Here is a 27,214-nt window from a genome sequence, read left to right as displayed (position 1 = left end):
TGACAGTAAAAATATTTTTGGAATGAGGCTGATATACAGGGTGGGGCAAAAGTAGGTTTACAGTTGTTTGTATGGGAAATAATACAATAATTAATAAATATTAATACAAGAATCAACTGTGTCTCATGTACTCATAGCTGAAAACCTACTTTAGCCCAACCCTGTATATTTAAATCATGGGAAATAAATACAGTTTTTGAGTGTCAACATCAACATAACTTGAGTGAAATTATGAATGTTTCTGTTGTGACTATTTCACTGACTTTCCACTATTTAAATGTAATTGTCATCAGTATTATATGCAAAAATTTTCAAATCTGCCTTCTTGCCCTTACTGGGTGGCTCACTTGGTTGGAGAATCATCCCACACACCAAAAGGCTGCAGGTTCAATTCCTGGCCAGAGTACATATTGAGGTTGCCGGTTTAGTCTCTGGTTGGTGCACATACAGGAGGCAACTGATTGGTATTTCTCTCTCACATCAATGTTTCTCTCTCTCTCTTTCTTTCTCTCTCTCTCCCCCCTCTTCCCTCTCTCCCCCTTTCTCTCTCTAAGCATATCCTCTGGTGAGGATTTAAAACAAAACAAAACAAACAACAATAACAAAAACCCTACCTTCTTGGTTTGATTTTTAATGATAACGAAGTGCAAAGCTTTGGTTGAGCATATTTAAACCGGTTTAAACAAATTTGCTTGTGTTTGTCTCTGTATAATTTTAATTAAGAAGAACTAAAGATTTTATACTTTCCAGGTGGGGCATTTTGTTTGGCTCATGAAACAATCTTTTTAAGTTTCCCAATGTATTTATTACAGTTCTATTTTTGCTCACTTTCTTTACTACTGCTTAGATTGTGGTTACTAGAATTTATCTTTTATTTTTTAAGAACAACAGTTGTTTATAGCTTTACAGCCACCAGAACCTAGGTTCACATCCTAGCACTTCCTTGGTGAACTTAGTGATCCTAGGAAAACCATGGCTTTCAGCTTCGGTGCCCTTGTCTGTAAAGACGGAATCAGAGTACATGTGTGGAGTTATTTTTTTCTAATTGAGACTGGCTCCACTGCGGGGGCAGGAACTGTGTCTGTCTGTCTTTTATACCACTGCATTACAGGTGTATGCCATAGTGTCTGGAATATATGTGATGAATTAATATATAAATCCAATAGGTCACAGTGTCCATTTTGATGGAAGATTTGTGGAAGATACAAATCTAAAAGCTTAAAAACATGCAGAAATTTCTTGGAGGATGTTTTTGCCCATTGATCTTATGGACAACACCTGTGCTATTCACTGAGCTCTTCAAATGGACAGTGAGACAAGTCATCTGTGGAAGACACATTGGCTGCAGAGGATGAGTGATGACAGGCATTTGCTTTCATTATCGTTAGTGATATGCTTCATTTTTCATCTTAAAGGAAAAAGAAGAATCACACTGAATTGACTTGTTAATTATTCAAGTTTCTGAACCTCTCTGAAGTAACACTGGAGAAGTTATATGATAATGTCAGGATTAAAAGTCAATAGTAGGATTTCTACTAGAGCTAAGGCAAACATTTCTACTAGCTTTTGTCAAAGAAACTGATCATCATTTGCTCATTTTTACTATGTAGAAAATACACGTTTGCTATCAGCCAATGCTTAGAAGAAAAAAATTAACTCTCTGAGCCCCAAACCATTAATCAGTTTCATAAATCAGTAAATTCAGTGTGGAAAATAAATAAGACAGTTGAATTATTTTGACCAATTTTTAAAAAAATAGGTCATTGGATTGAAAACACTGAATCAACATAGCCTAAAGTATGTTGATTTTTATTCTTTTTATTGCTTTTATTTAAATTCATAGTTGTTTTTGCTTTCCGAGTCTTAAATATGTAAGATGAAATGAATTGCTACTTTTTGTCTAATGACATATTAAGAAATTTAAATTAAAACATGAGATAATGATGACCAAGATTTCCTGCCCCCGCACCTCCATGATAAATAGTCTATATTTGGAAGTTGAACACCACCATCAACAACCACAACACCAGTAATGACACTTTGTATTTTACCTTTATTGTTTAACAGGTGCTTTTTAAAAAACTTATTTTAATTGATCTTTAAAATGTCAATGAAGCATTCACAACAGACAATAAGGGTCAATGAAGTTATATTACTTCAAGTCACAAAGGTCACGAAACTGCTAAATGTTAGGAGAAGTGATCATGACCAATAGCTCTGCTCTCTGGACTAAAGTTCAGTCTTCACCCCAGTCTTGTTTTCTTGGCTCAACAGCTAAAGAACCAGGGACAATCATATGTTTCCCTTAACTTCTGTAAGAAATGCTATTTTAGAGAATTAGTTTAATGACCACATTGCTTAGGCTTCTACTCTACAGTGCAGTCTGGATGAAAAAAATATTTTATATTCTTTAAGAATTCTTAGTTTGCAGAGAAACTTAGGCAAATATATAAATATAAAAAAGCAATGTGATAAGTGCTGTTTATGGAATCCTGGGGAGTTAGGGTAAGGAAACAATTCATTTGCTTGACTGTTTTATAAAATTATTGTTACAGGAAAAGTTATTTGAAGATTATAAATACAAAATAATGTAGAAGAAATGTATTGACTTGGATCCATTATGTCATTAATTAAAATACTTTATTATGTCCCAGATTTTATAATCTTTGTGATAGCATTCAGCCTTTTAAAACTTCATATTTTTGTACTACAAATTGTATAACCACTTTTGTATTTGAGGATTTAAGAGCTCAGACTATCTCCTAGTTTGTTGACTATTCCTTAAGATTATTTTCCTATTGAAAACAGAGAGGGAGAAAAATTGACCTTAGTTAATGATAAATAATGCCAGAATAAATATTAGTTTCATGACTAATGGGAAATCAATTGAGTGGCCTACAAATATTATAAATATTACAATTACAAATGTTTGTTTTCAAGAGACTCTAGGATTAACCCTTTGAGTGCCAACGTTGCTGTGAGCGACGCTGACAAATTTTCCCAAAAGTGCCAGCGTTACTCCCAGCGACTCTTTTTTCGATGACTATAAATGTAAATAACAATGGAATAATTTGTATTTTATGTTTTGTTTTCTTTTTTTGTACCTCAGGTTATATATTGATATAACTTTTTCTCATGTTGATCCAAATTTCAAATTTTTACACTTGTTCAAATACAGACACATATTAATTCTGTTATAATTTTTACTTACATTTTATATGGTCCTTTTAATTTCATTTATCTTTGCAATAATTGTTGAAACTCTATGTAGTGTGCATGATAAGGAAGCTTTTGCTAATGGACATTTTCATTGCTTCATGGTATAGCATTAGCATTTTGTTTATAAACTGTTTTTTACTGTTGATATCTATTGATATATGTCTCGAGTGTGAATGCTGTTATGTTCATTTTTTTTGTATGCTATGAAGTTTCCTTTTTTTTCAAAAGTTTATGCAATATTTGGCATACTTCTTGCTTGTTATCCATGTTGCAATGCGTTTTTTCAGATTATAATCATAGGTTTTATATTATGTCATATATTATACTTCAAAAGCCATATTGAAGAAAAGAATTTATTTTTATAAAATAATTGTTATAATAAAATAATTTTAATGCAATAATTTTTTTGCTAAATTGTGTCAAAGAACACTGCTTACAAAGGAAGAGTGTATTTACTATCTTTCTTGAAATTTTCAGCAAATTATTATGAATAATAATGTTTTTATAGACACTTTTGATAAACTGTGCATTTCTCAGCAAAATAGCCTGGCATTTCTCACATGAATTTTAGCAATTACGCATGGCACTCAAAGGGTTAAAGGGGAAAATAACATGGTATCAACTTTAGGATATGATATTATTTACTCTCTGATGAAGTATCTTTATAGAGATCATTTTAAAGTATGGGAAATGATACTGAATTTTGAAGACAATTTTATATTGAGAGTGCAGATTATAATCCCAAATAGAACCATTCTCTCTCTGTTTTGGCCATCATAAATTTACTTGGGTTTTTAATGGGTCATAAAGTTCATTTTTTCATTGCCTATCCAGCAAACTCAACCCAGATTTAAAAAAATACAAGTGTACTTTTTTATAGCTGTTTATTACAAGCAATAAGGAGTCCGCTCTTAGAAGTTTCTTGGGAAGATACTGGATTTAACTATTTGAAAGAAGTTTTTAACTGTTGTAATGAACTTTTTTGTCCCCTCTCTTTCTTTTCTTCCTCTCTTCCTCTTCTCTTTCTTCTTTGCATTTTTATTGGTTGTTACATTAAGTGCTTTCTGGTGTGCTTTGGATTGTCACCCTATTATCACTGGAATAATTTGTGTAGGTAATATGTAGAAATTGAATTGAATAAGAACATAGCACTTTTACAAAGTACTTTTTTCTGGTCCAATATAATTTTACAAGATGTCTAGTGTCTTGGGTGTAACAGATTCCCCAAACTCTTTTCTTCCTCTTTATTCACACAAAACCTGAATCAACCTACACACTGACACATACACACACACACACACACACACACACACACACACATACACACACACATGCACAACAGCGCCATGCATCCTACGCTTATGCCCATTCGAACTTCGTATCATGTAGGGGGTTTTCGGATTTCCCTTTCAATTCCACATTTGAATATACTCTGATTCTGTGTGTGATAAATGTTATCATCATTTTCTTCTTTAATGCTTAATTATGGAAATGTGGCCAAGAAAAATATATACATAAGCAAGCTTGAAGAGATATCACTGCTGATTCATAATTTATTTGTCAAATATTGAGTAGTGACATCTATGACCAAGATGCTATGCAAGGCAATGAGGATAATGGTATAAGTTTCCAGTGCCTTCAACTTGCCCACAGGATACTAGGAGCCTCAGAAAGATTTACAGATCAAGATAATTCCCCAGAGACCACATCTATTGAATGTATCTATTTCCTTGGCCTAAGAATGACATGTGGCAGATAGTAAGTGCTTAATAAGTTTTTGTTGAGAGAAGAAATGAACTTTGAAACAAGGACATTATCAAGGTATTTACGAAGTGCTATATGAGCGTTCAACTAACTCTCAGACCATGGAATTTTACACCAATTTTTAGGATGGCACTTTTCATTCCCTTTACTTAATCAATCTGTACCCAAAAAAAGAGTGTGGAATTTTTATATCCTGAAATTAAGTGAGGTAGTCAGCTATTTAGTTTATTTTTAAAATGACATTTTGCATGTCAACATGCCTGGCATGTTGCCTGAAAAAAAAAGTATGTATTCAAGTAATATAATCCTTTTAGTTTTTTTCTTTTTCATTTGTTACATTTTTTATTCTCTCCTTACAGTGAAATTTTATTCTGAGACTGACTTAAGTATTATAGGTCCTAAAACTTATATAATTTTGAGTATCCCCTTGGAAAAATAAATCTAGTATAATGAAATGAAAATTAGGTGCAAAAGTGAGTGGGTTAAGAAAATAAATCAGAAAAGATTACATTTTAAAAACTGAAAACTGTCACAAAGATTATATAATCTGGAGAAATTTAAAATATTTTAATTAACTGTTTGAGTCAATACATTTCTTTTCCACTGCTTTGTATTTATAATCTTGACTCTGTTTTATCTGATTATAATTTTATAATACATTCTCTGTAGTAAAAATAATTCAGTTTTTCCTGTAACATGATTAATCAAAATTGATCCTTTGCTATTATTTTTTAATTTATAAAAGTTTATTTTAGCTTTATATTTCATAATTGGTAATTGCATGTGCATGTTGAGGATTGTTAATCAAATTTGAGAATTTTCTTATCGTAAGATTTCAGGGCATTGAAACACTAGTTCAAAAGACTATATGCACTCCTTTGTTCATGGCAGCATTATATACAATAACTAAAATCTGGAAACAGTCAAAATGCCTATCAATAGATGAGTGGATAAAAAAGCTATGGTACATTTATACAATGGAATACTACATGGCTGTAAAAAATAAAGAGAAGGAAATCTTACCTTTTGGGACAGCATGGATGGACTTGGAGATTATTATGCTCAGGAAATAAGCCAGTTAGTGAAAGAAAAATACTATGTGATCTCACTTATATGTGGAATATAGTGAACAAAATACTTTAACAAATAAAAATTGCCTCAATTGCATGCAACAACAAAGGTTTACATTTCATGTGTCTGGGTGGTCGGAGAGGCAGCTATACTGATCTTTCCTGGATTACATATCTGAAGGCCAGCTGTCTATCAGTTAATCTAGATTGGCCTTGGCTGGATTACTGAGGTCGCTGTAGGTGTCTTACATACTCTTCCTGGGGTCGGTAGGTTTGTTTGTGCATGTTCTTAATGTGGTGGCAGAGAGGAAATACACAAACAAAAATACATGAGTTCTTTCTCATAACTCTGATTGCATTTGCTAACATACTATTGGCCAAAGCAAGTCACATGGCTGAGCCCAATATCAAGAGATAGGGCAGAATATCCTTCTAGGTCATTGCAAATTTATATGGCAAAGCACATAGATACAGGCAGGATTGGATGTATCAATGCAATTCATCTACTAAATTTTTAATCAGTTCTTTTTATTACCTTTTTAAGAACAGCTTTATAGAAGTATAGTTGGTATACAAAAATGTGCATACTTAATGCATAAAATTGAATGAGTTTGGACATAAGCATACACCTATGAAACCATAGCAATCGAGATAATAGACATACCCATCAATTCCAAATTTCCTCATGACCTTTTGCTTTTCTTTGTGCGTGTGTTAAGAACACTTAATATGAGAGAGATCTCTCTGGACAACTTTTTAAGTGCATACTATAGTATGGCTTACTGTAAGTACTATGTTGCACAGCATATATGTAGAACATACTCATTTCGTGTAACTGAAACTTTATACCCATCGAACAACATCTACCCACGGTCTTTTCCCTTTAGCTTCTAGCATCCACCATTCTACTCTTTGCTTTCATAAATTTGATTATTTTAGACACTCATAGAAGAGAAATAATGCAGTATTTGTCCTTCTAAAACTGGTGTCCTCCAATTTCATCCATGTTGTATAGGACAGGATTTTCTTCTTTTAAATGCTGAATATTATTCCATTATATGTCTCTACCACATTTTCTTTATCCACTCATGAATATTTGTTTTCATACCTCAACTATTGTGAATAATGCTGCAATGAACATAGGAGGGCAGATTTTCTTAAGATCCAGATTTCAGCTCTTTTGGATATAACTCAGGAGTGGGGTTTCTAGGTCATATCACGGGGGTAAGTCTGTATTTAATTTTCTGAGGAACTTCTATATTGTTTCTCATAAGTGGCTGCATTCCTGCACAAAAGTTCCAGTTTCTCTACATCCTAATTAACCCTTGTTATGTTTCTTTTCTTTTTCTTTTCCTTTCTTTCTTTATTTTTGATAGTGCTCATCCTAACAGATTTAAGGTGATGTCTCAGTTTTGATTTGTGTTACTCTGATGCTTTGTGATATTGAACACTTTTCGTGTATCTGTTGACTATTCGTATATCATCTTTGGAGGAATGTCTATTCAGATCTTTTGCCTATTTTTTAATAGGATTATGCTTATTATTATTTGCTATTGAGTTGTAACAATTCCTTGTATGTTTTGGATATTTGCTCCTTATCATATATGTAATTTTCAGATATTTTCTTCCATTCTGCAGGTTGCATTTTTATTCTGTTGATTGTTTGCTTTGCTGTACGGAAGATTTTTAATTTGATGTAGTCCCACTTGTCTATTTTTGCTTTTGTTGCCTCTGCTTCTGGTGCCATATCCAAGAAATTACTGCTAACATCAATCTCAAGAAGTTTTTCTACTATGTTTTTTCCTAGGATTTTTACAGTTTCAGGTTTTATGTTTAGATCCTTAATCCATTTTGAGTTTTGTTTGTTTGTTTGTGGTATAAGATAAGGGTCCAATTTCATTATTTGGAATGTAAATATCCAGTTTTCCCAACACTGTTTGTTGAATAAACTATCCATTGTCTTCATTGTCTTTTCCCTTGGGGTTTAATGATTGAATTTAGTTTATGGATCCCAGAACTCAAACTTCATTTTAAAAAATATAAGTGTCAGATTTACATAAAGATTTAAAATGAGTTACTCCTTTTGAAAAAGCACAGGATTTAGAAGGTGCTCAAATGTCAGATTAGACGCTTGGACTCTTTTTGGCTTACAACTGCAGTCTTTATTCAGCAAATGTTTACTGGGATCCTGAATATAAATGCAGTATATTCTACCCAGCTTTCTCTCTCTCTCTCTCTCTCTCTCTCTCTCTCTCTCTCTCTCTTTTTCTGTGTTTCTTTGTCTCTGTTATTCTCTCTTTTTCTTATGCCTGCTCTCTCTCCTTTTCTCCCTGTTATACAAATGTGGTTTAGTTGTGGTAATTTCTTTTTGGAGGTCTTAAACTCTAGTTGTGATTAGCACACAAAACATATATTTTATTGAAGAAAAGTAAAATTGTAAATATAGATCCAGGTCTTGGGTAGGTGAGAAGTGAGGAAAAGCATTAGGCATTTGGTGTGTCATTTTAAGCATGGCAGATTGTAAGCCTGAAGAGAGGGGGAAAATGATGTCCGAAGCACAGGGAATGAAGTAAGCAAACAAATGGAATTAAAAGGTAGGAGGAGGGAGATCAAATTACTAGAAGCAGTAAATAAATATATTAGAGTGAATAGTGTCTTATAGTAGAAATGTATATGTAACCTTGAATGTCAGACTGAGATAGTTTGTTTTTAATTTCATTTTTATCTTAAAAACACATTTATTTCAATAAGAAAATGTAAATTCCTGGAAATAATATGTCTTTTCATGACCCTTATAATCAGTAACATTATTGGGTATAACATATATACATATAAGTGGGGTAGAAACTGCAGAGACCTACCTTCAAGAGCCTTGCACTTCAGGGATGAGACAGATGCATACACAAATAACTATAATACCATGTTCCAAATGCCATTATAAAGATATGCCCATGAAGTAAATAATTGTGGAAAAGGAAACAATTATCTCTGTAGGGTTTAGATAAGGCTCATGATATAATTAAATAAAATAGGTCTTAAAGGATGAAAAGAGTTGACAAAATTTAGAAATGGGAAAATAGGCTTTTTCAAGAGAGGACAAAAAAAAAAATTCCACCTAAAGATCAAGGGGGAACTTAGCAAATGGAAAAATATCTATGAAGCTGATTATGGTGGATAGAATGAGTAACAGGTACTAGACTAGAAATGTGGATTAGAACCAGGTAGTAAAGGACTTTGAGGGCCACAGTAAAGACTTTTGACCCATCTTGACGACAATGAGGAATTGATCACTAGAAATTGTAAGAAGGGAAATGGTATTTGTAGATGTAAGGTACTTGAATGATGTGGCTTTGTTGCTTTGAGTTAGAACAATGGCTTTGAGAATGAAGGGGAAAAATAGAGGCAGGAGGAATTCTCACTGAGCAACAAAGAGCTTCTGTGAGCTAGAGCTGTGTGCTATACTGAAGATAAATAATAGACAAGGGAAGTATTTTCCACTTCTCAAGATTTTAGGACGCAGATGCATACCCTCCAAAAGAGAACAGTTTGTAGCTTTTACCACTAAAAAGTCTAATTCCAAATTGTTTACTGATTTTTTTTATGGACTTGTTAAATCTCTTAAAGCAGGCCATTTAGAGCCATTATCACTTCCTGGCCCATCTAAAACTTTCATACAAGTTTTTGGTTTTTGTCCCTGCCTAGCTTTAGTAGTTTTCTCACTAGTCTCAGATAGGTAAAGCTTTATAGTTGCTTTTTGTTAAATCTCTATTTTAGCTAATTGAACTAATGTTCTTGCATTTTTCCTGGGAAATATTTACCTTAAAAAGACATTATGCACAATTTTGGATTTCATTATTTTTCTTGTAAGAATCGTCTTTGAACCTGATATTTTTCTAGTAGATGCATCTACTTACAATGTGTGAAGAATCTTACATTAGCTTGTATCATCCATGTTAACTCTGCTTTCATTAACAATCTCTATTGGTTAGGATTAGGATTGGCTCTGTTTCACAAACTAAAAAACAAGAATTTATTTTCTCACATAAGTGCCAGACCTAGGTAATTGAATGAGCAACTGGTGCCACTGTTCCACAAGTCCTTGGAGACCCAACTCCTTCCAGCTCACCTGCCACCACTACCTCAGGAGGAGCCCTTGTTTTCATGGTCTGGGATGATCCATGGGGTGTCCCTGTTCCAATAACAGTAAGGCAATGGGTTGAGAACAGTGCAAGGGACACTTGCAAGCTGTCTTGATGGAAGCAGTCTTCATACATACAAAGACCCTTCAGCCGACATCTCACTGGCCACTGCCGAAGCCATAGCCACCGCTAGCTGTAGGATATGTGGAGAAATAGCTAAATGACCTATAACTTTGCAAGAAAGTAAGAACAGATATTCAGAGAAATTAAACTTAAAATGGAAGGAAGAACTATGATGTCTTATGTAAGTAACCACATTAGAGAGCCAGAAAAGCTTTTTCAGATGCTGTTTAACCCAGGTTCTCTCTCTGAACCTGTTTGCCCTTCTAAAAATTAGGATAATCATTTTGTCCTAAACTCTTGTTTGTGTTTGTGGTTGCAGGTCAAATACAATAATGGATTATCAAAACTTCAAAAATTAGATGTTACACAAATGTGAAGTATTAATTTTAAAAGTATTAAGTAACCTTCTGAATATAAACTCAGATATTATAGAAGTGATATGTGAGGTTTCACGTGCTATCCTTATTTGACATGTAGAAAATGATACATTAATGACAAATAACTCATATAGAGAGAACACATCTCTTTTTATGAAAAACTTTTAAGAACATGATTATGCATTTGATTCTTTTATCAATTCTGTGCAGTAAGGATTATTTTGCCTATTTTACAGACAGGAAAGCTAAAGCAGAGAGTAAATGAATGGCTCAAAGTCATGCAGCTTCTGCGTGGTGGGTTTAGAAACTATGCTGTCTGCAGGTCTCACCCATTTTTTGTAATCTTGCTGCTTGACTCTTTGTATGTCAGCTTCTTGTTGCCCATTTAGAAAAGTCTAGATCGCTCAGATTAGAATGCCAGAGTCTCAGTTATTTATCTATACTCTATCTACATGGTGTTCTTTTCCATTTCTCCCCAATATGAAATAAATCCTCCAATCTGCCAGTCCCTTCCTGTATACACCCATTACCTTGAAGAACCACCTAATTTACTGCCTCACTAAATGTCCTTTTGTCCCTGGCTCACTCAACTGCTGCCCTTTCTTTAAGTGTCAACTCAGGTCTCATCTTCTGTGTAAGACATTACCCGAATAGCTCATTCCACACAGACCTTCCATTTTCCTGAACTCTGTAACATAGAGAATATATATAGAATGCATATATTACATTTAATTATAGAGATAAATTATACACTGTATCAAATGATTCCATATGTCTTAGCTTTCTCCCCCCGCCTAGACATCAAGGTCTTGTACAATACTTCTTAAGTTATTTCAGTAGCACAAGGATAGCAGTAAGAACAGAAGAAGAAGTTCTGGCATGTGTTACAAAGATCATTATTTATTAGTATTTCTGACTACAAATATGTTCCACTAGTGAAAAATATTCGTTTAAATTATTTATTAAAAAACAAACATCTTGCAAACTTTTCAAATAAGACCCTAAATTATTTGAATGTGCTATAAACTACTGTTGGCCTTTCCCCTCCCCCACAATGTTTATGGTGAAACCTAACCTGAGTGTGATGGTATTAGGAGGTGAGTCCTTATAAAAGAGACTCCAGAGAGCTCCCTTGCTCCTTTTGCTGTGTGAAGACATAAACAGAAGATGGCTGATGATGAGTTAGAAAGCAGATCCTCACCAGACATTTAATCTGCCAGCACCTTCTCCTTGGTCCTTTTAGCCCCTAGAACTGAGAGGAGTGAATGTTTATGTCAACCACCCAGTCTATGTGATTTTTGTTAGAGCAGCCTGAACAGATTAAGATAGAGTATATTAATATTTTTCTTTCAATGATATGTTGCTATTGATAATGACATTCAAAGAAACTTAAGTAAACTAGTGCCACTGTAAAAAAGAAAATATCTGACTTATTCTGTCAGTTTTCATAGATTCATGTATGCACCACGCTTTGCAATCTGAAGGATAGGGCAAGTACAATTGATGTAATATGAACAGGCTGAGCCTCTGGTTGGCTGATGGCCTTTGGTGGGTTCCATGATTCTTTTTTTCTGTTTTTAAATCAACAGCCAGATGTCTTTCAAAAGCAAAAGGGAAGCACTTGAGATGCAGGGCCATCCATTCTGTAGTGGAGTAAATGCAGGGAATTTGTCAAGGCCTCAACATTTAGAGACTCCATGGAGCTAGTGACTAAGTAACAACTCAAGGAAACCTCCAGTAAAAAAAGAACTGCTCTACCAGTTTTTGCTAAGAGAACATATCTGAGGCTCAAATATACAGAATTGGTCCATTATATAATTTATTCTCATCATCTCTGCAAAGAAATGGCATTGCCCCTCCCATATTTCATATATCCTGTCAGGCCAAAATTGCATAGCTTTATCCTCTGTCAAAAGGTTCCTTATGCTAAAATTGATGGAGAAGAGCTTGGTAGTGGAGAAGATTATTGGCCTGGGTACTAAGAATCCAAGCTCTACTTGTGAGTCACCAAAATGTGATCTGACCCATCTCTATCCAAACAGGGCCTGAGTTTCCTCATCTATAAAATGGGGGACTTGCAGACAGAGAAAGACAAACACCGTATGATTTCACTTATATGTGGGATCTAAAGAACAAAATAAATGAACAAATGAAATAGAAACAGACTCATAGATACAGGGAACAAACTAATGGCTGCTAGAGTGGAGAAAGGTTGGGTGGCTGAGTGAAAAAGATGAAGGGACAGAAGTACAAACTGGTAGTTACAAGAGTCATGGGAATGTAAAGTATGTATAGCATAAGGACCATAGTTAATAATATTCTGGTACTTGAAATATTGGAAGAATCATGTTGTAAAGTATGTGTACATCTGAAACTAATACAAAATAATATTGAATTCAAATTGTAATTGAAAAATAAAATGTATAAAAGAATATAATAGATGTTTAATTGCAAGTTTTTTGCAATTAAAGATTGTTCTGTTTCCCCATGGTGCCTAAGAATAATAACAATTATTGTAATAAATACTTATCATGTGCCAAACTCTAAAAAAATAAAATGGAGACTCATAATAAAGAGATGCACTCTAAAATATCTTCCATTTCTAAAAATATTCAGTTATACTGGACTTACATAAGTAAGGGGTTAACAATTTAACTATGTACACTACCCCCCAAAATTACTTATGCTGATGAATCACATTTTTGCTGTGACTTTACTTCCTCAGAGAAGTCTTGTGACCACTCTGTGAAATGCAGCACCTTTCCCCAATCATCCTTTATCCCTTTACCCCATTGTTTTTCTTCCTAACACTTACATATGTCCATATTCTGTCTTCTCCTTGGGGAGGGTACGGACTTAGACTCTTTTTTGTTCACTGCTATATCCTCATTATCTGGGACAGTGCCTGATCTAATATTGGGTAAAAGAGTGACTTTTTTCCCTCCCTAATTATTACTTTTATTTTTTAATACACCTCTTTCAAATAATGATCTAGTCTCTAATCCTTAAAACCCCAAACATTAACATTTCTTGATTATTACATATTTCATTGCCAAAAGTAAAATCAAAATTTGATTAAAAAGCAAAGAAACCAACTTCAATGTAAATTTAAGTACAAAAAGGTTTTGATTGGAGTACTGTTGGAAACAAAAACAGCTTCAAATTTGGAAAAAAACCACATTTTACATTACACAGTTTGAATATGTGTTCATTTTGCAGAGCAGATCCAGGGGGGCACTCAGAACCCTTGTAATGTAACCTCTGCATTACAGAGGAGTTTATGTAGCTTACCTAAAACCACGAAGTGGTGGTACAAAGACAAGAAGGGTGAGTTCTCCTCACCCTTAGACTTCTTTCCTTCTTTCCTTCTTCCCTCCCTCCCTCCCTCCCTCCTCCCGTCAATTTCAGTTCATAGCTTTCAAGTCTTAAGAATCATCTTAATAAAAAGAGTGATTTATTCAAAAGATCACTGATCCTTTTCTCTCTGTATTTTTTCCCCTCTAGCCCTCTTTAATCTAATTCCCGTGGGCCTGCGTGTGGTGGCCATCCAAGGGGTAAAAGCCAGCCTCTATGTGGCCATGAATGGCGAAGGTTATCTCTATAGCTCAGTAAGTACCTCATGGTGTGTGTGTGTGTGTGTGTGTGTGTGTGTGTGTGTGTGTGTGTGTGTGTATAAAAACTGACCTGACATTGCAGTAACCGTTATTCCATTATTTCAGGAAAAACATTGGCAGTTGATGTAATTTTACATGTTCTGACCTAGTAGGTTGGGATTATTATGCAGATTTTATCATTTAGAATGTTAAACATTTTGTCATCGAGAAAAAGCTAGCTCCTTTCCATTCAATATAAACTCTTCACCTATCTTCCATTTCTAGAGGATAATCTATTTTTTGAATTTTACCTTTCTGTTTAATGCAAGAGGCGAGTCATTTTTCCTTTCTCCCATTACCTCTTATTCAAACACAGAGGATGATTTAGGAAGCTGGATTCTTCAGTTTGTCTCCGAGACTTCCCTGTCTTATTATGGAAAAAGACCTTTCAAAATAGCTTATGCTTTTTTTTGCATTTAATAAAATCTGTGCAGTACCTGGTACCTCAGATTCCTGAGGTAACTGGTCAATTTAAGTGATGTGACTCTGTGGAATGATATTGGGATTAGGGGCTGAGATATCTGAGTTTTATTTACATTTCAGTTACTAAGTAGTTGTCCCTTTGGGCAAGTCACGTCTTCTCACGTCTTCTCACTGACTTAATTTCTAGGCCTTTAAAGTTAAAGAGTTTTACAACTGAAACCTATATAATTGTATTAACCAGTGTCACCTAAATAAATTAAATAAAAATAAAATAAAATAAAATATGATGTTGTATAATGTCTCCTTTAAATCTAAAGCTGATAAAATTAGGTAACATCAGTGGCTACATTATCAGCACTGACATATTTTAAAGTAGTTAATGCTATTCTGATGCCTGTCTCACTCTCAGAATAACAATTTATGCATTGAGAGAGAATGTAGCGCACTGAATCTTGTGTATATATAATTTCTGTTTTCTTATAAGGGAGTTGTTTATTCGTAGTTCATGAAGAAATATCCTTGAAAATGATGGTTACAGGATTCCACCCTTACTTTCTGTGTTCCCAGTAAATAACACGAGGTTATTTAGGAAGTTCACTCATGCCTACTGGATTCTAAGTTAGTCATTGAATAACCTCTATTAAACTTTTTCAATATTCAGCTTAATGAATCTCCAGTGTATCATGCTTGATATTAGCAATATATCTGCCATTCGTAATAGAATTCTTAAAGTTACAGTTTTATTTGAACATATTCAAATCTAAATATGTGTTTATATAGTAGATGTGTGCATATACATTTTTTTCAACAGTTTCTACTCAAATGAATACTTAAAGATAAATATATTTTTGGTAAAAACAATGGGCTTTCATTCTTAGTGTGTCTTAATTCTAACAGTTCATAATGTCTTGTTACTGTGTCTGTATTTTAAATGTAAACATTAAAGTAAGAAAAAGAACCATAACACGTTGTTATTTTGAATAATTCCACTTCTCTTAAACTTTTAAAAACAATCTGAATGTGCTAGAAATTAAAACATGGAGATGATCTTAGAGTAGAATTGATTTAATGATTTAAAAAGTCATCAGGTAAACAGCTGAAGGTAGAGTATATTATGTTTATAGTTATATTGAGAAGATCATTATTTATCTTTATTTAAAAGGTCATAATTCAGGTTGTAATTCCACAAGCACTGCAGAGTTTATTTCTTTGGTCCAGAGTTTATTCCTAAAGGTCTGGGCGGAAGAAAACACGAAGTCTGGCAGTGGCACTGTGGACAGGAGGCGATTGTGTAGAAGCCCCTCTGTGAGGGGGGAAAGGTCACCCTGTGGGATGCGATCCCAAAGTTCCCAGGGGGAGCCTGGGCATTCAGTGTGAGATGACTGAATTTTGTACTCTTCAGCATTTTCAGAGATGCATGGCTTGAGCCCATAGGATGAGGTTTTAAGAAATTCTTGCCAAGAGAATCTTACTGTAGGTACTTTTTTTGTAAAGGAGCTAATTAATACCTTAGGAAAGCCAATAGTCAACTGTGGTTGAGTTACCTGTCAGGGGTACCTAGATTTTCACTTTTCCTCTTCATTTAAATGAAACCTGCTTCATACCAAGAATCCCACTGCTTTCCCCTGCTTAGGGTCCTGCAGGACTACTGGGAATGATTTTCTTTTAATTATAAGCATGTCATCGCTGACATAGATAATTAGGGCTCCTACTTTCAAAATCACCCTCTTTCTGGATAAGACTAATAGGAGATAATGCTGGTTTTTCATTTTAAACAGTGGGTATAGGTCTGACGACTTTGTTACAGAACTAAAGGGAGCCAGTCTCAGGAATGTGAAAGAGAATTGGGTATCTAGGCTTTTTCACACTTCATACTGCTGCTGTCTGCCTGGAATGCCTCAGTGGGAGAGCACTAATGCAGCCTGGAGCCTTGTGGTGAGTCAAAAACAGGCTGTTATCATAGGCTTTCCTGGGTGTTTTGGGATGTATTAAGGTGTAAAGTTATTTGAAAAGCAATTTGCGACTTTGTGTGAAACAGTGTAGTTGGGCATACCAGGAAGGCCCATAACTGGGGTATGTGGTGGGGAAGGGGTGGGAGAGGGGTGTGGGGCTGATTTGCCACCCAGGCTGTCCTAAAGAGACAAACTGAGCATCCAAGCAAAATTCACAAATGCTATCATTTATCTAGTGTCATTTGTCACTTGCATGGTTCTATTCATTTTTAAGCCAGGAATTAGTTTCCTGTTACTTCTGATTTCTCCCCCTCACGAGGAAAACAAAGAGAGTAGGAAAGGCAGAGTGATTTGGGTAGGTAGCTTAGAGCGAAACTTTTAAGATCCATTCTGAACATCTACGTTTTAATAGATGAGTTTAATCTATGTGTATTTAATGAGATTGCTGATGCATCTGGATTTGTTTTTATCATTGTAGTTTATGTATTTTTTGCTTCCGTATTCTTCTTTATTTCCTTGCATTATTAAAACACTTTTTCCTGTTTTTATTTTGCTGGTTTGTAAAGGTAGGTTATAAGTCTATCCGTTTAGTGATTTAGCCTTCTTTTAAACATAAATACATAACTATACAGTTTGCTAAATATTGTTAGAGTTTCTGTTCCTCTTTCAAACAGCCAGCAGACCTGAGGGTGTTTTCTTGCTTAGTGAGTACCATAGCCCTTCTTGGCAATTTAAAAATGAAATCATATGCACGGTGTTATTATTCTATAGTTGATAGTTAACCTTACTGATCTTTAAAAGAATTTCTATGTATACAGTTTTTGTTTTTGTATCAAATTTGGCTCCTCTGAGTTTATTTTTCTTATAAAAGAAATCTTTGATTTTTGTGTGAGGGTGTGCAGATGGTGAAGTCCTTTCATCCTGGTATCCATGAAATGCCTTCCTTTCACTTTCACTTTTGAATTACAGTTTAGATAGTTATACAATTAGAAATAGACCAGTATTTTTATATTGCATTGACTTCTGGCATCTCTTATTGACTATGACAGGTTTGCTGCCAGTTTAATGTTCTTTCCTTTGTAGGCAACCTACATGGAAAGCTTCAAGGATATTTTTCTCTTTATACTACATGTTCTGCAAGTTCACTATAATGTCTAGTTGTGAATCTTTCTTAATTTATCTTGTTAGGAGTTCAGAATTACCTTTTAATTCAAAGAATCATAGTTCTTAAATTTTAGAAAATTTAAACCCTTAACCCAAATACATTTTATTTCTCTATAATGTTGTCCAGTTTCTTGTGTTGACAGTACTTAAATGACTTACATTAGAAACTTCCAAATTAATCTCAAAAATTTACATCATCTAGTTTGTTATTTCACTATATCTTTCAGGCTTGAATGTCTAATAGTTGTCTAATAGTTTTTGTTTAATATTTTTCTGTTCCTAATTTATTTCCTCCTGCTTTTACTCTCTGGCTCTTTTTACAAAAAGTCATCAACTCATTTATCTCTCTGAGCATTATTGTAATACTTCGTCAGACTTTTCCATAAGATTAATTTCTTTTGTAACGAGTTCATGTTTCAATTGTTGATTTTGTTGGCTGCCATTTTTAGAAGCATATTTAGATTATATTAGAATTCAGAATGAGTTCTTGATTTGTTTGGAATTTTGATCTGCAGGCACATTTCTCTCCCTCTTTCACTCTCCCTCATCTACTTCCTTCAAGGTCTGCCCTCACTTCCCAGCAGTTTTTTGGTTGCCTCTATCCAGCCTCCAGTAGCCCTAGTTTAGAGTGAAATTTTAAGAATCATTTCAAGACTCCTATCCTAGGGTAATATTATTATGTTTAGGGAAGGAGGCCTGGGTTAGGGTGTGGCTTGGTCTAGTTCTTGTTATTGTGAGGCTATGTCTGTTATTGCTCTTACCTAAAATAATAACAACATTTTAAAAAGTTTACTTTAGCCTTTTAAGAGATGGAGTAGGAAAACTATCCTAGCCCCTGGTATGGGCCAGTAGCCTGGCTCTGATCCTCTAATCTATACAGAGGGCTTTTATTGACATTGACCTGAGCAGAGTACAAGTCTGGGTCACAGGGCCTCCTTTAGGACATGAGCCCAGTAGGCCTGCAGCTGTCACCTGCTCAGTGCTTTGTGTTTCCATCCTATGCAGGTACTTAACTTGCTTTGATCCTGGCAATGTAATTTAGGCCTCATATTTTTATATTTTATTCATCAGTGCTATGTGTGGAGCAGAGTGGATGCACTGTAGTTTGAACTCATGCCTCTTTCCCCTTTTATTTTTCATTGAGATAAAAAACACATAGCATAAAATTTACCATCTGAATCATTTTTATGTGTACATTATGGTAGTGAATTAAAGCAACAGTAACAACAAGAATGAGACACTATGTGATGGATTCATATCCTTTTGACCATTTAGAATTCTGTGCCTGTTTCTTCAGCAAGAGTAGAAAATGTCAAGATTGCAAGAGGATACTGACTTTATATTGAAAAACTGGTCAAGAATTATTGAGAAACATGGAAGGGACCTCTGAGGGAGAGAAAAAGAGACGGTTAATATTCAGAACCATAAGGAAAATATATTTTATACTCACAAGGTGGACAGTAGGAGAAAGTAGTTTTTATTTTATTCCTCGAATTCCTTTTGTTTCTCACTATCACAGATGCCCAAATATCCCATCACTTGAGAACCCAATACATTTTTTTCTGTTTCTGCGGCCAGAATAACTCACATTTTGTACTTTGATAAGATATTTATCTATATATTTCCTTTCTTATGTTTATTAGATTTTTTTGTTTTTATACTGTGTCTGTCCTGTCAGATGCACGCTCCTTGAAGTTAGGGGTCAAGTCTAATACAGATGAGTATCTCCCATAGCACTGAAACCACAAATCCCATGTGACAGTATCTGTTAAAATCCTGTTGAAACTGTTGATGGATGCATTTCATGCAATTTTATTCTGATAATATTTCATTGGCCATCTGGTCTAAATGGTTTTTATAATAATTTTCCTGACTGTGGCTCTACACACTTTCTAGTTCATTTAATTAGTTTAGCTTTGAATATTAAAATATGGAAAGTTTGGTGGGGGAATCATATTGTTCACATTTCTCTGCACTGAGGCTGATGTTGTGTTGTAGTTTATGGTGTTGATGTTTCATGTTTTCCTTTTTGAATTAAATAGGGCTTCTAAAAGGAGGTGGGAAAGGAAGCAATGACTGGCCAGGACACTTTCCTGTGAAGCTACCTGGTCGTTACAGTTTGTCTCTCGGTGAAATATTTACACTCCATGTTGAAAAGAAATAGTAGATTAAAAAAAAAAATCTTAAATAGGGGTACAAAATTCTTACTTTGCAAATTGAGGTTCCTCATTACCCGACTTTCTCATGGGATATTCTGAAATCTGAGATATATGTAGAACTATTTCTTGGGGCAAGTGGTATCTCTAAAAAGTTCCTAACATTGAATGACAGTGGAAGTGAGAGAAACACCTTAGCCCTTAATGCCAAATTAAGCATAGAATTTTGAAGTTAATGGCACCTGAATAGAAAGAAAGTTAAAGTGCAAAACACAATTGTCCAGCAATTAGGTTGATAAATATTCAGTTTAGGTTATTTACATAATTTTTCTTTTATAATCTCATGGTTTCTTTGAATTTTATAAAATTTCTTTTTCATTTCATATTAATTTTTGGTCATAGCACTGAGAAAATGATTACTTATTTTGTCTATCACTTTTTACCCTCATATATATATTAATTAACTGAAGTGGGGTAGTCTTTTCAACTAAAAATAAAGAAAATATGGAATCCTGCCAGCCCAAGAATCTGGCATTTGTTCCTTGCAAACATGTGACATAATTTTTTTTGTTGGAATTATGTTGCTTTTCTTTAGAAAGAATCGAGTCATTAATTACACTTTCAGTAAGGATTGAATAATGGTAAGCATCCATTTTTATCTTATTATGATATTTTCAGCTCTAACTGGTATTGGCTTTATTCCAAGAGTTTATAACTTCTGGGAAATGTTAATATTTTAGCTCTATGGCTACCTTAATTGTGAAAATTAGTGGATGCGTTCCTAATAACATTTTTCTGCCTTACCATTAGGCACGTTAGGCTGACATGGAATCATACATCCAAAATTTCTAGATTGTGTTTCTTTAGTCATTAGCAAGTTAGGCAGTATTAAATAGTATTTAAGAATGCAAGCTTTAGAAATAAACCATAGCTTTATAAATGTACTTTTTTTAGTGCCATAATAGAAGTTTCTTAATCTCTAGACTCAGTTTTCCTGTATGTAAAATGGAGATAATAATGAAAATGCCTGCTGTATAGGATTGTAGAGAGGATTACATGAAATGATGTATGTAAAGTCCTGGCACTGTGCCTACCTAACACATTGTCAATTCTCAGTGTTAGCTGTAAGTAGCAGCAGCAGCAACAGTAGTAATAGGTACATTAAAGAAGATGCTCCATGTATCTTCAGTCAATTTTCTTATCATCAATCCATGAAGTTCATGTAGGGTTAATTCTATTATTACTTTCAGTAGTTATTACTGGTTTGCCTAATCCAAATGTTGAGCCACCCTGCTTATGGGAGGTTGGTTGCAAGTATTTGAGTATCTCTCATTGAATTAAAGCCAACTAGCTTCAGGCCCAAAACTTGACTTTATCTGCTGAAAGAGAGTTACCCCTTAAAAAAAAAAAAAACACCCAAAAACTGAATTTAGAGCTGACAGGATAGAGGGATGACAGCCACTTTACAAGTACAAGGAGAAATCCTGTCTTAGAATGATTCCAACGTGCAGAGGACAGGAGGTCTAGGTGAAAGAATGCAGAAATCAGATCTTGTCCACCTCCTGTGAAGCTGAACATGAAGAAATACCTGAAGCCAGCCTTACCTCTGAAGTTTTCCATTTCATGAGCCAATAATTGTCCTTCTTGTGTGAACCAGTTAGGGTTGCCTTTTTTTTTTTTTTTTTACCTTATAAACTAAAAAGAGGTGACCTAATGTTCAAAGTAGTCAGATTTCCAAGAAAGCTAGTTTCATTCACTCCGTGTTCTCCATGTCGTTCCTGAAGGACTATCCAATGGCTTCTTTCAGAATAGTTCTGAGTTTTCATGGCTTTCTGGTTTAGCCTGATTCCCCAAAGAGATTCCCTCTTCTTATTAGTTGCACCTTCCCTCCCCTGCTATCCAAAACCAATGTAAAGGAATAGCAATTATACATAATTTTTTTTTTTTCAGTTTCTAATAACAGAAAAGATCATCAGAAATAATGGATCAGTTTTTTTTTTTTTTTTTTTTTTTTTTTTAATACCTCCCCATTCCTGCCCAAGCGTAAGCCAGATTTTCGACTTGCAGGGACTTTCTTCTTCAGAATATTTCCTTATGTACCTCAGTTGGAGGGAAATACGCTACATAAAATATGTTTACAGGCCAAGACCTTCATAGACTTCAGGGGTGGGTGGGGGAGAAGAAAATTATGAGCACTGAATGCAAAGAGAAAATCAAAAGGTTTTCAGTTGAGATTTGAATGGAACATACATGTGATGAAGCCGAGAAACAGAGGCAAGTCAGTCTTATGACCAAATGTGTAGGAAAACTGGCTCTTTGAACAGACAGCATTGTGAAAAAGAACATTAAAAAGCAAAACAACAAAACACTGTGATAGGTCGCCAAATGAGAATGTTGGCAGACAGGGACAGATCACCAAGTGCTGTATATAGAGGAGACTTCAAGCCTATGGCCTTGTGCATTTATGATGAACCCAAAATTTGTTTCTGTAACCCCCAAATTTAAAATCTAGTCAAGTGGGGAAAATGAGTTAGATATATAGAAATACATATGTCAAAAGTGACATATAATTCAGCCACCTGCAGCTGAAAAGAACTTTATTTTAAGGCCACTGAAATATCAGACTCTCACTGAGTATCTATACATCATGGTTCATCCGGGACAGTTCCAGTTTATGCCTGATGTCTTAGTGTAATTACTGAGTGTGTTTGTTTGCTTCTTAGAGGAGACTAGGATTAAGATTTGGGCAATAATTATGCAGTCACTTTATACATGATCCTCTCTGTACGACTGTGTAATACGCCTCTGTTGGTCATCTGAGGTGTCAGTATATGCACAAAATCTAATTTGAAAATTTCCTCATGTGATTTTACTTCCCAAGACCAGTTTTCTTAAATTCACTTTTCTGTATTGGCCAGGAATTGAGTTCAGCCCTAAGTAAAAGAAACACCCCTAGAAGTGGTTTAAGGGGATCAGAGGCTCCTGTTTTCTCACATAATCAGAAGCCTGGAGATACAGTTATTGGTATTGGATCATTGATTAGCTCAATAGACCAATGCAGGCAAGGTATTCACATTTATTTGGCCTTTTCCTCATGGTACAAGATGTCTTCTATATCACCAGATAATATGAACATTCTGGGCAATAACATAGTGCCTTTATCAGGAAAACACATTTTTCTAAAGTTCAAGTGATGTTCATTTAGGGATAGAACTGTGTCACATGATCACTTCTAGGTGGAAAGAATATAGAGAAATTTCTGGAGTTTTAGTTTTGCTTTTCATTTTAAGCTACTTACCTTGCTGTATCCATGAAAATCAAGCTTCTGTTAATAGAGAGGGGAAAATAGATACTGGGTAGGTACCAGACCTCTCCAGACTGGAAATTTAAATGGAGAGAGAGAGAGAGAGAGAGAGAGAGAGAGAGAGAGAGAGAGAGAGAGAGAGAAAGGGAATGAATGAGCTTGAAAGTCAGCCGACAGAGGAACAGATATGGGTGTGTAGCTGCATTATGTTGAATAAGATTTTTTGAATCACTACAATTATCAGGTGAAAATTTATGAACTTCTACTCAGAAGAGACTGGAGGGAATAAACATAACCTGTTATTTAATTCATATCCAAATAGATCAGAATTCACCTGAGATTTGAGACAGGAGTTTTCTGCTTGTTTTCATGGCAGATTAATGAATATTTTCTCCAAAATTTCTTTGTATAGCTAGAGTGAAGATGAATAAGGATTACTACTTCAATTTCCATTCTCCTATTTCACTAGATATGAGAAGGTCTCTCTGTAGGGAACCATCAGCAGTAGTGAAGGGACTGAAAGCCACATGGAAAAGGACATTACGTTGGCTTTGTTCGGGTATGTTTGCTTGTGGTTTCAGGGGAGCTGCCTGAAAATCCAGGGATCAGCAGCTTTTCGTGCTTTCATTTATCCTATTTTTTACTATCTATTTACTTAGAATTAGCAATGTGACACACATTGTCTTAGGCACTGGGAATAAAATGTAAAACCCTTCCATTATAGTGGGAGAGCAGGACATGTAAACAAAAATATGAAAATTTATCACTTAGGATTAGTGCTATGAAAGAGATTAACACTGTATTTCTGTAATAGAGGAAACTAATTTAGAAGGCATTGCTGTGAAAAAATTTTTAAGGAGATAATATTCAAGCAAAAATCTAAAGGATGAAAAGAAAATCAGACATCAGACCAGAAGAGTGATTCAGCTAGCAGAGGGAAGAATAAGGGAAAACATCAGAAGGGACAAAATATTTCTAAACCTTACTGTTTTTCTCCCTTTTGTTATACTTCTTGTATGTGACATACCAGTTCTCATGTCCATTTATTTTTACTTGCTTATATATGTGATTTTAAATATTTTCACTTACAACATGCAGCTACTATTCTAGGTAGTTCTAATCAAGAGAGGAAAAGGGTGAACACTGTGTTTTTGTACTGTAATAAAAGGTTGAAATTGTTAAGGGTCATAGAAACATGATAACATGTTATGTCTTGACATTTATTTTTAATTTTAACATTTGCATTTACTCTTATCATGAATTTCTGTTATTTGTACTGTTTGTGTATTTTGACTCTTTTTACACAGAATTCAGGAAAAAGTGGTATGTTTTTTAAAGTTAGTATGCTATTGAATGAAATGTTTTCTCTATTTGTAATATTTCTAAGGGACTTCCAAGAACTTTCTTATTGAATAAAAAGATGTTGGCATCATCTTAAGATCTTGAAGTCTGATTAACAGCACATTGCCAGTTGGCATCTGTATGTCCTCTTTGGAGAAGTATCTATTCAGGTCCTTTGCCCATTTTTTAATTGAATTGTTTGTTTTTTTGGTATTGAGTTTTATAAGTTCTTTATAAATTTTGGATATTAATCCCTTATCAAATGTATTAGTGAATATATTTTCTCATTCAATGGGTTATTTTTTTCATTTTGTTGATGGTTTCCTTTGCTGTGCAGAACTTTTTAGTTTGATGTAATCCCATTTGTTTATTTTTCCTTTTGTTTCCCTTACATAAGAACATATATCAGAACAAATATTGTTATGAAAAGTGCCCAAAAATTTACTGCCTATGTTTTCTTCTAGGCTTTGTATCATTTTGAGTCTAACATTTAAGTCTTCAATCCATTCTGAGTTCATTCTTGTGTGTGGTGTAAGAAAGTGATCTAGTTTTATATTTTTTCATTTATCTGTCCAATTTCCCCAACCCTATTTATTGAATGCACTGCCTTTCTTACCAATGTCACCCCAATAAATTCAATTAAAAAATAACGTGTTGCCAAAAATTATTTTATAAGGTCTGCACTACATATAAAGAAGTGACTCAGATGGATCATGGACTCAAATGTAAGATTTAAAACTATAAAAGTCTTATAATAAAGCATGGGGGTAAACTTTCATGATGTTAGACCAAGGAGTGATTTTATAGATATGACACCAAAAGCACAAGCAACAAAAGAAAAATAGATGTTTACTTTCATTTAATTAAAAACTTTTGTGCTTCTAGAGACACAATCAAGAAAGTGAAAAGACAACCCAGAGAAGGGGACAAAAGTTTGCAAGTCATGTACCAAGTAGAGAACATGTATTTAGAATATATAAAAATCTCTTACAGCTAGAAATAAAAAGCAGATAACCATCTAAAAGTATGCAAAGGATCTGGACACTTTTTAAAAAAAGATTTATTTTCAAAGTAGATATTCAATTAGTCAATTGTTACATGAAATTTTGCTCAATACGATTCATCATTAAAAAAAACATGCAAGCCAAAATCAGAAGAAGATAGCCCTTTATACTCACTAGGATAGCTTTATTAAAAAGACAGATAATGACAAGAGTAGGCGAGGATATGGAGAAAGGATGCCCCTCATCCACTGCTAGTAGGACTGTAAAAGGATGTAGTCATTCTGCAAAACAGCATGGCATATCCTCAGAAGTTTAAACTTAGAATTATCCTATGACCCAGCAATTTCACACCCAGGTATACATCAAAGAGAAATGAAAACAAGTTCACACTAAAAAATTTTGTACACTGATATTCACAGTAACATTACTCATAATAGCCAAAAGTAAAAACAACACAAAGATCCATCAAGTAATGAAAAGATAAAATGTGACATATTCATACAATGGAATATTAGGCAATAAATAAGAGTGAAGTACTGATATATGACACAACTTGGCTAAAGGGTGAAAACATTGTTAAATTAAAGAAACCTGTCCAAAAGACAACACATTGTGTAATTCTGCTTATACAAAATGTCCTGAATAAGCTCTATGGAGACAGGAAGGTATATGCATCAGTATATAATCATTAGATAGTGCTTAATGGGAATGGGTGACTGCTAAAGCCTGTGGGTTTGCTCTTTGAGGTAATGAAATGTTCTCAAGTTGATTATTATGATTGTTACACAACTCTATGAGTATACTAAAAGCGATTGATTTGTACAGTTTTAATGGATGAACTGTATGATATGTGAATTTTATCTCCATAGTGCTATTATTAAAATGCCCATTCAATTTTAAAATATCAATTCAATCATGATTTAATGGAGATTAAAAAGTAAAATCATTTTCCCTAATGGAGTCATGACACATTAATTAAATTGCAATTTTATTTATTGAAAGTAACACAAAGCTGTGAATTTCCTCACAATTGAGAGGTGTGACAAAATGTTAACACTCTGGTATGGGAGCAAAAAGTAGAAAAAGGAGTAAAAACAGTAGAATTTGTGTTTTCATTGTGAACTGTGTCCTACATATGCAAATACCATTGGTTTTGAACACAAAATTGAAAACAAGAGTACTGTTTTTCTTTGAGTTTACTCACTAAGCTTGGGCTTTTAAATTATTGTCAGAGCTTTAAAAATTTATACATATCTTTTAATGAAGTGCTACAGTAGGATGGGTATATGCTTTAATCATAGAATGTATGTTTTCTCTTCTCTTTTTCAATTTACATTTTTGTGATGTTTTTAAATATTTATACATTAAAATTGTATCTTGGGGCTATTTAATTAAAAAAAGGTATAGAAATATATGTATCTATTTAGCAATGCCCATTTTAGTGCCTCGCAGCAGAGTATATTATTTCTTTAAATACATTTGGAAACTTCAGATTATGGTGCAGTTTTAAATATCACTATTTTAA

At 34.2% G+C, this 27,214-nt stretch overlaps 1 protein-coding gene across 3 annotated transcripts in view; it reads left to right on the top strand.

Moving 5' to 3' along the window:
- Positions 1 to 27,214, top strand: part of FGF12 (fibroblast growth factor 12) — a 490,004-nt gene that overhangs the window by 306,825 nt on the left and 155,965 nt on the right. For all 3 annotated transcript variants that reach the window (XM_090282136.1, XM_090282049.1, XM_090281968.1), the window contains one exon: positions 14,197 to 14,300. In XM_090282136.1, the coding sequence (XP_090138262.1) occupies positions 14,197 to 14,300 (104 nt within the window). The remainder of the gene's footprint in view (positions 1 to 14,196; positions 14,301 to 27,214) is intronic.

This window comes from Furipterus horrens, unplaced genomic scaffold (assembly GCF_987537825.1).
Source record: "Furipterus horrens unplaced genomic scaffold, mFurHor1.1.pri manual_scaffold_1, whole genome shotgun sequence".
NCBI lineage: Eukaryota > Metazoa > Chordata > Mammalia > Chiroptera > Furipteridae > Furipterus > Furipterus horrens.
This window is presented reverse-complemented; position numbering and strand designations above follow the sequence as displayed.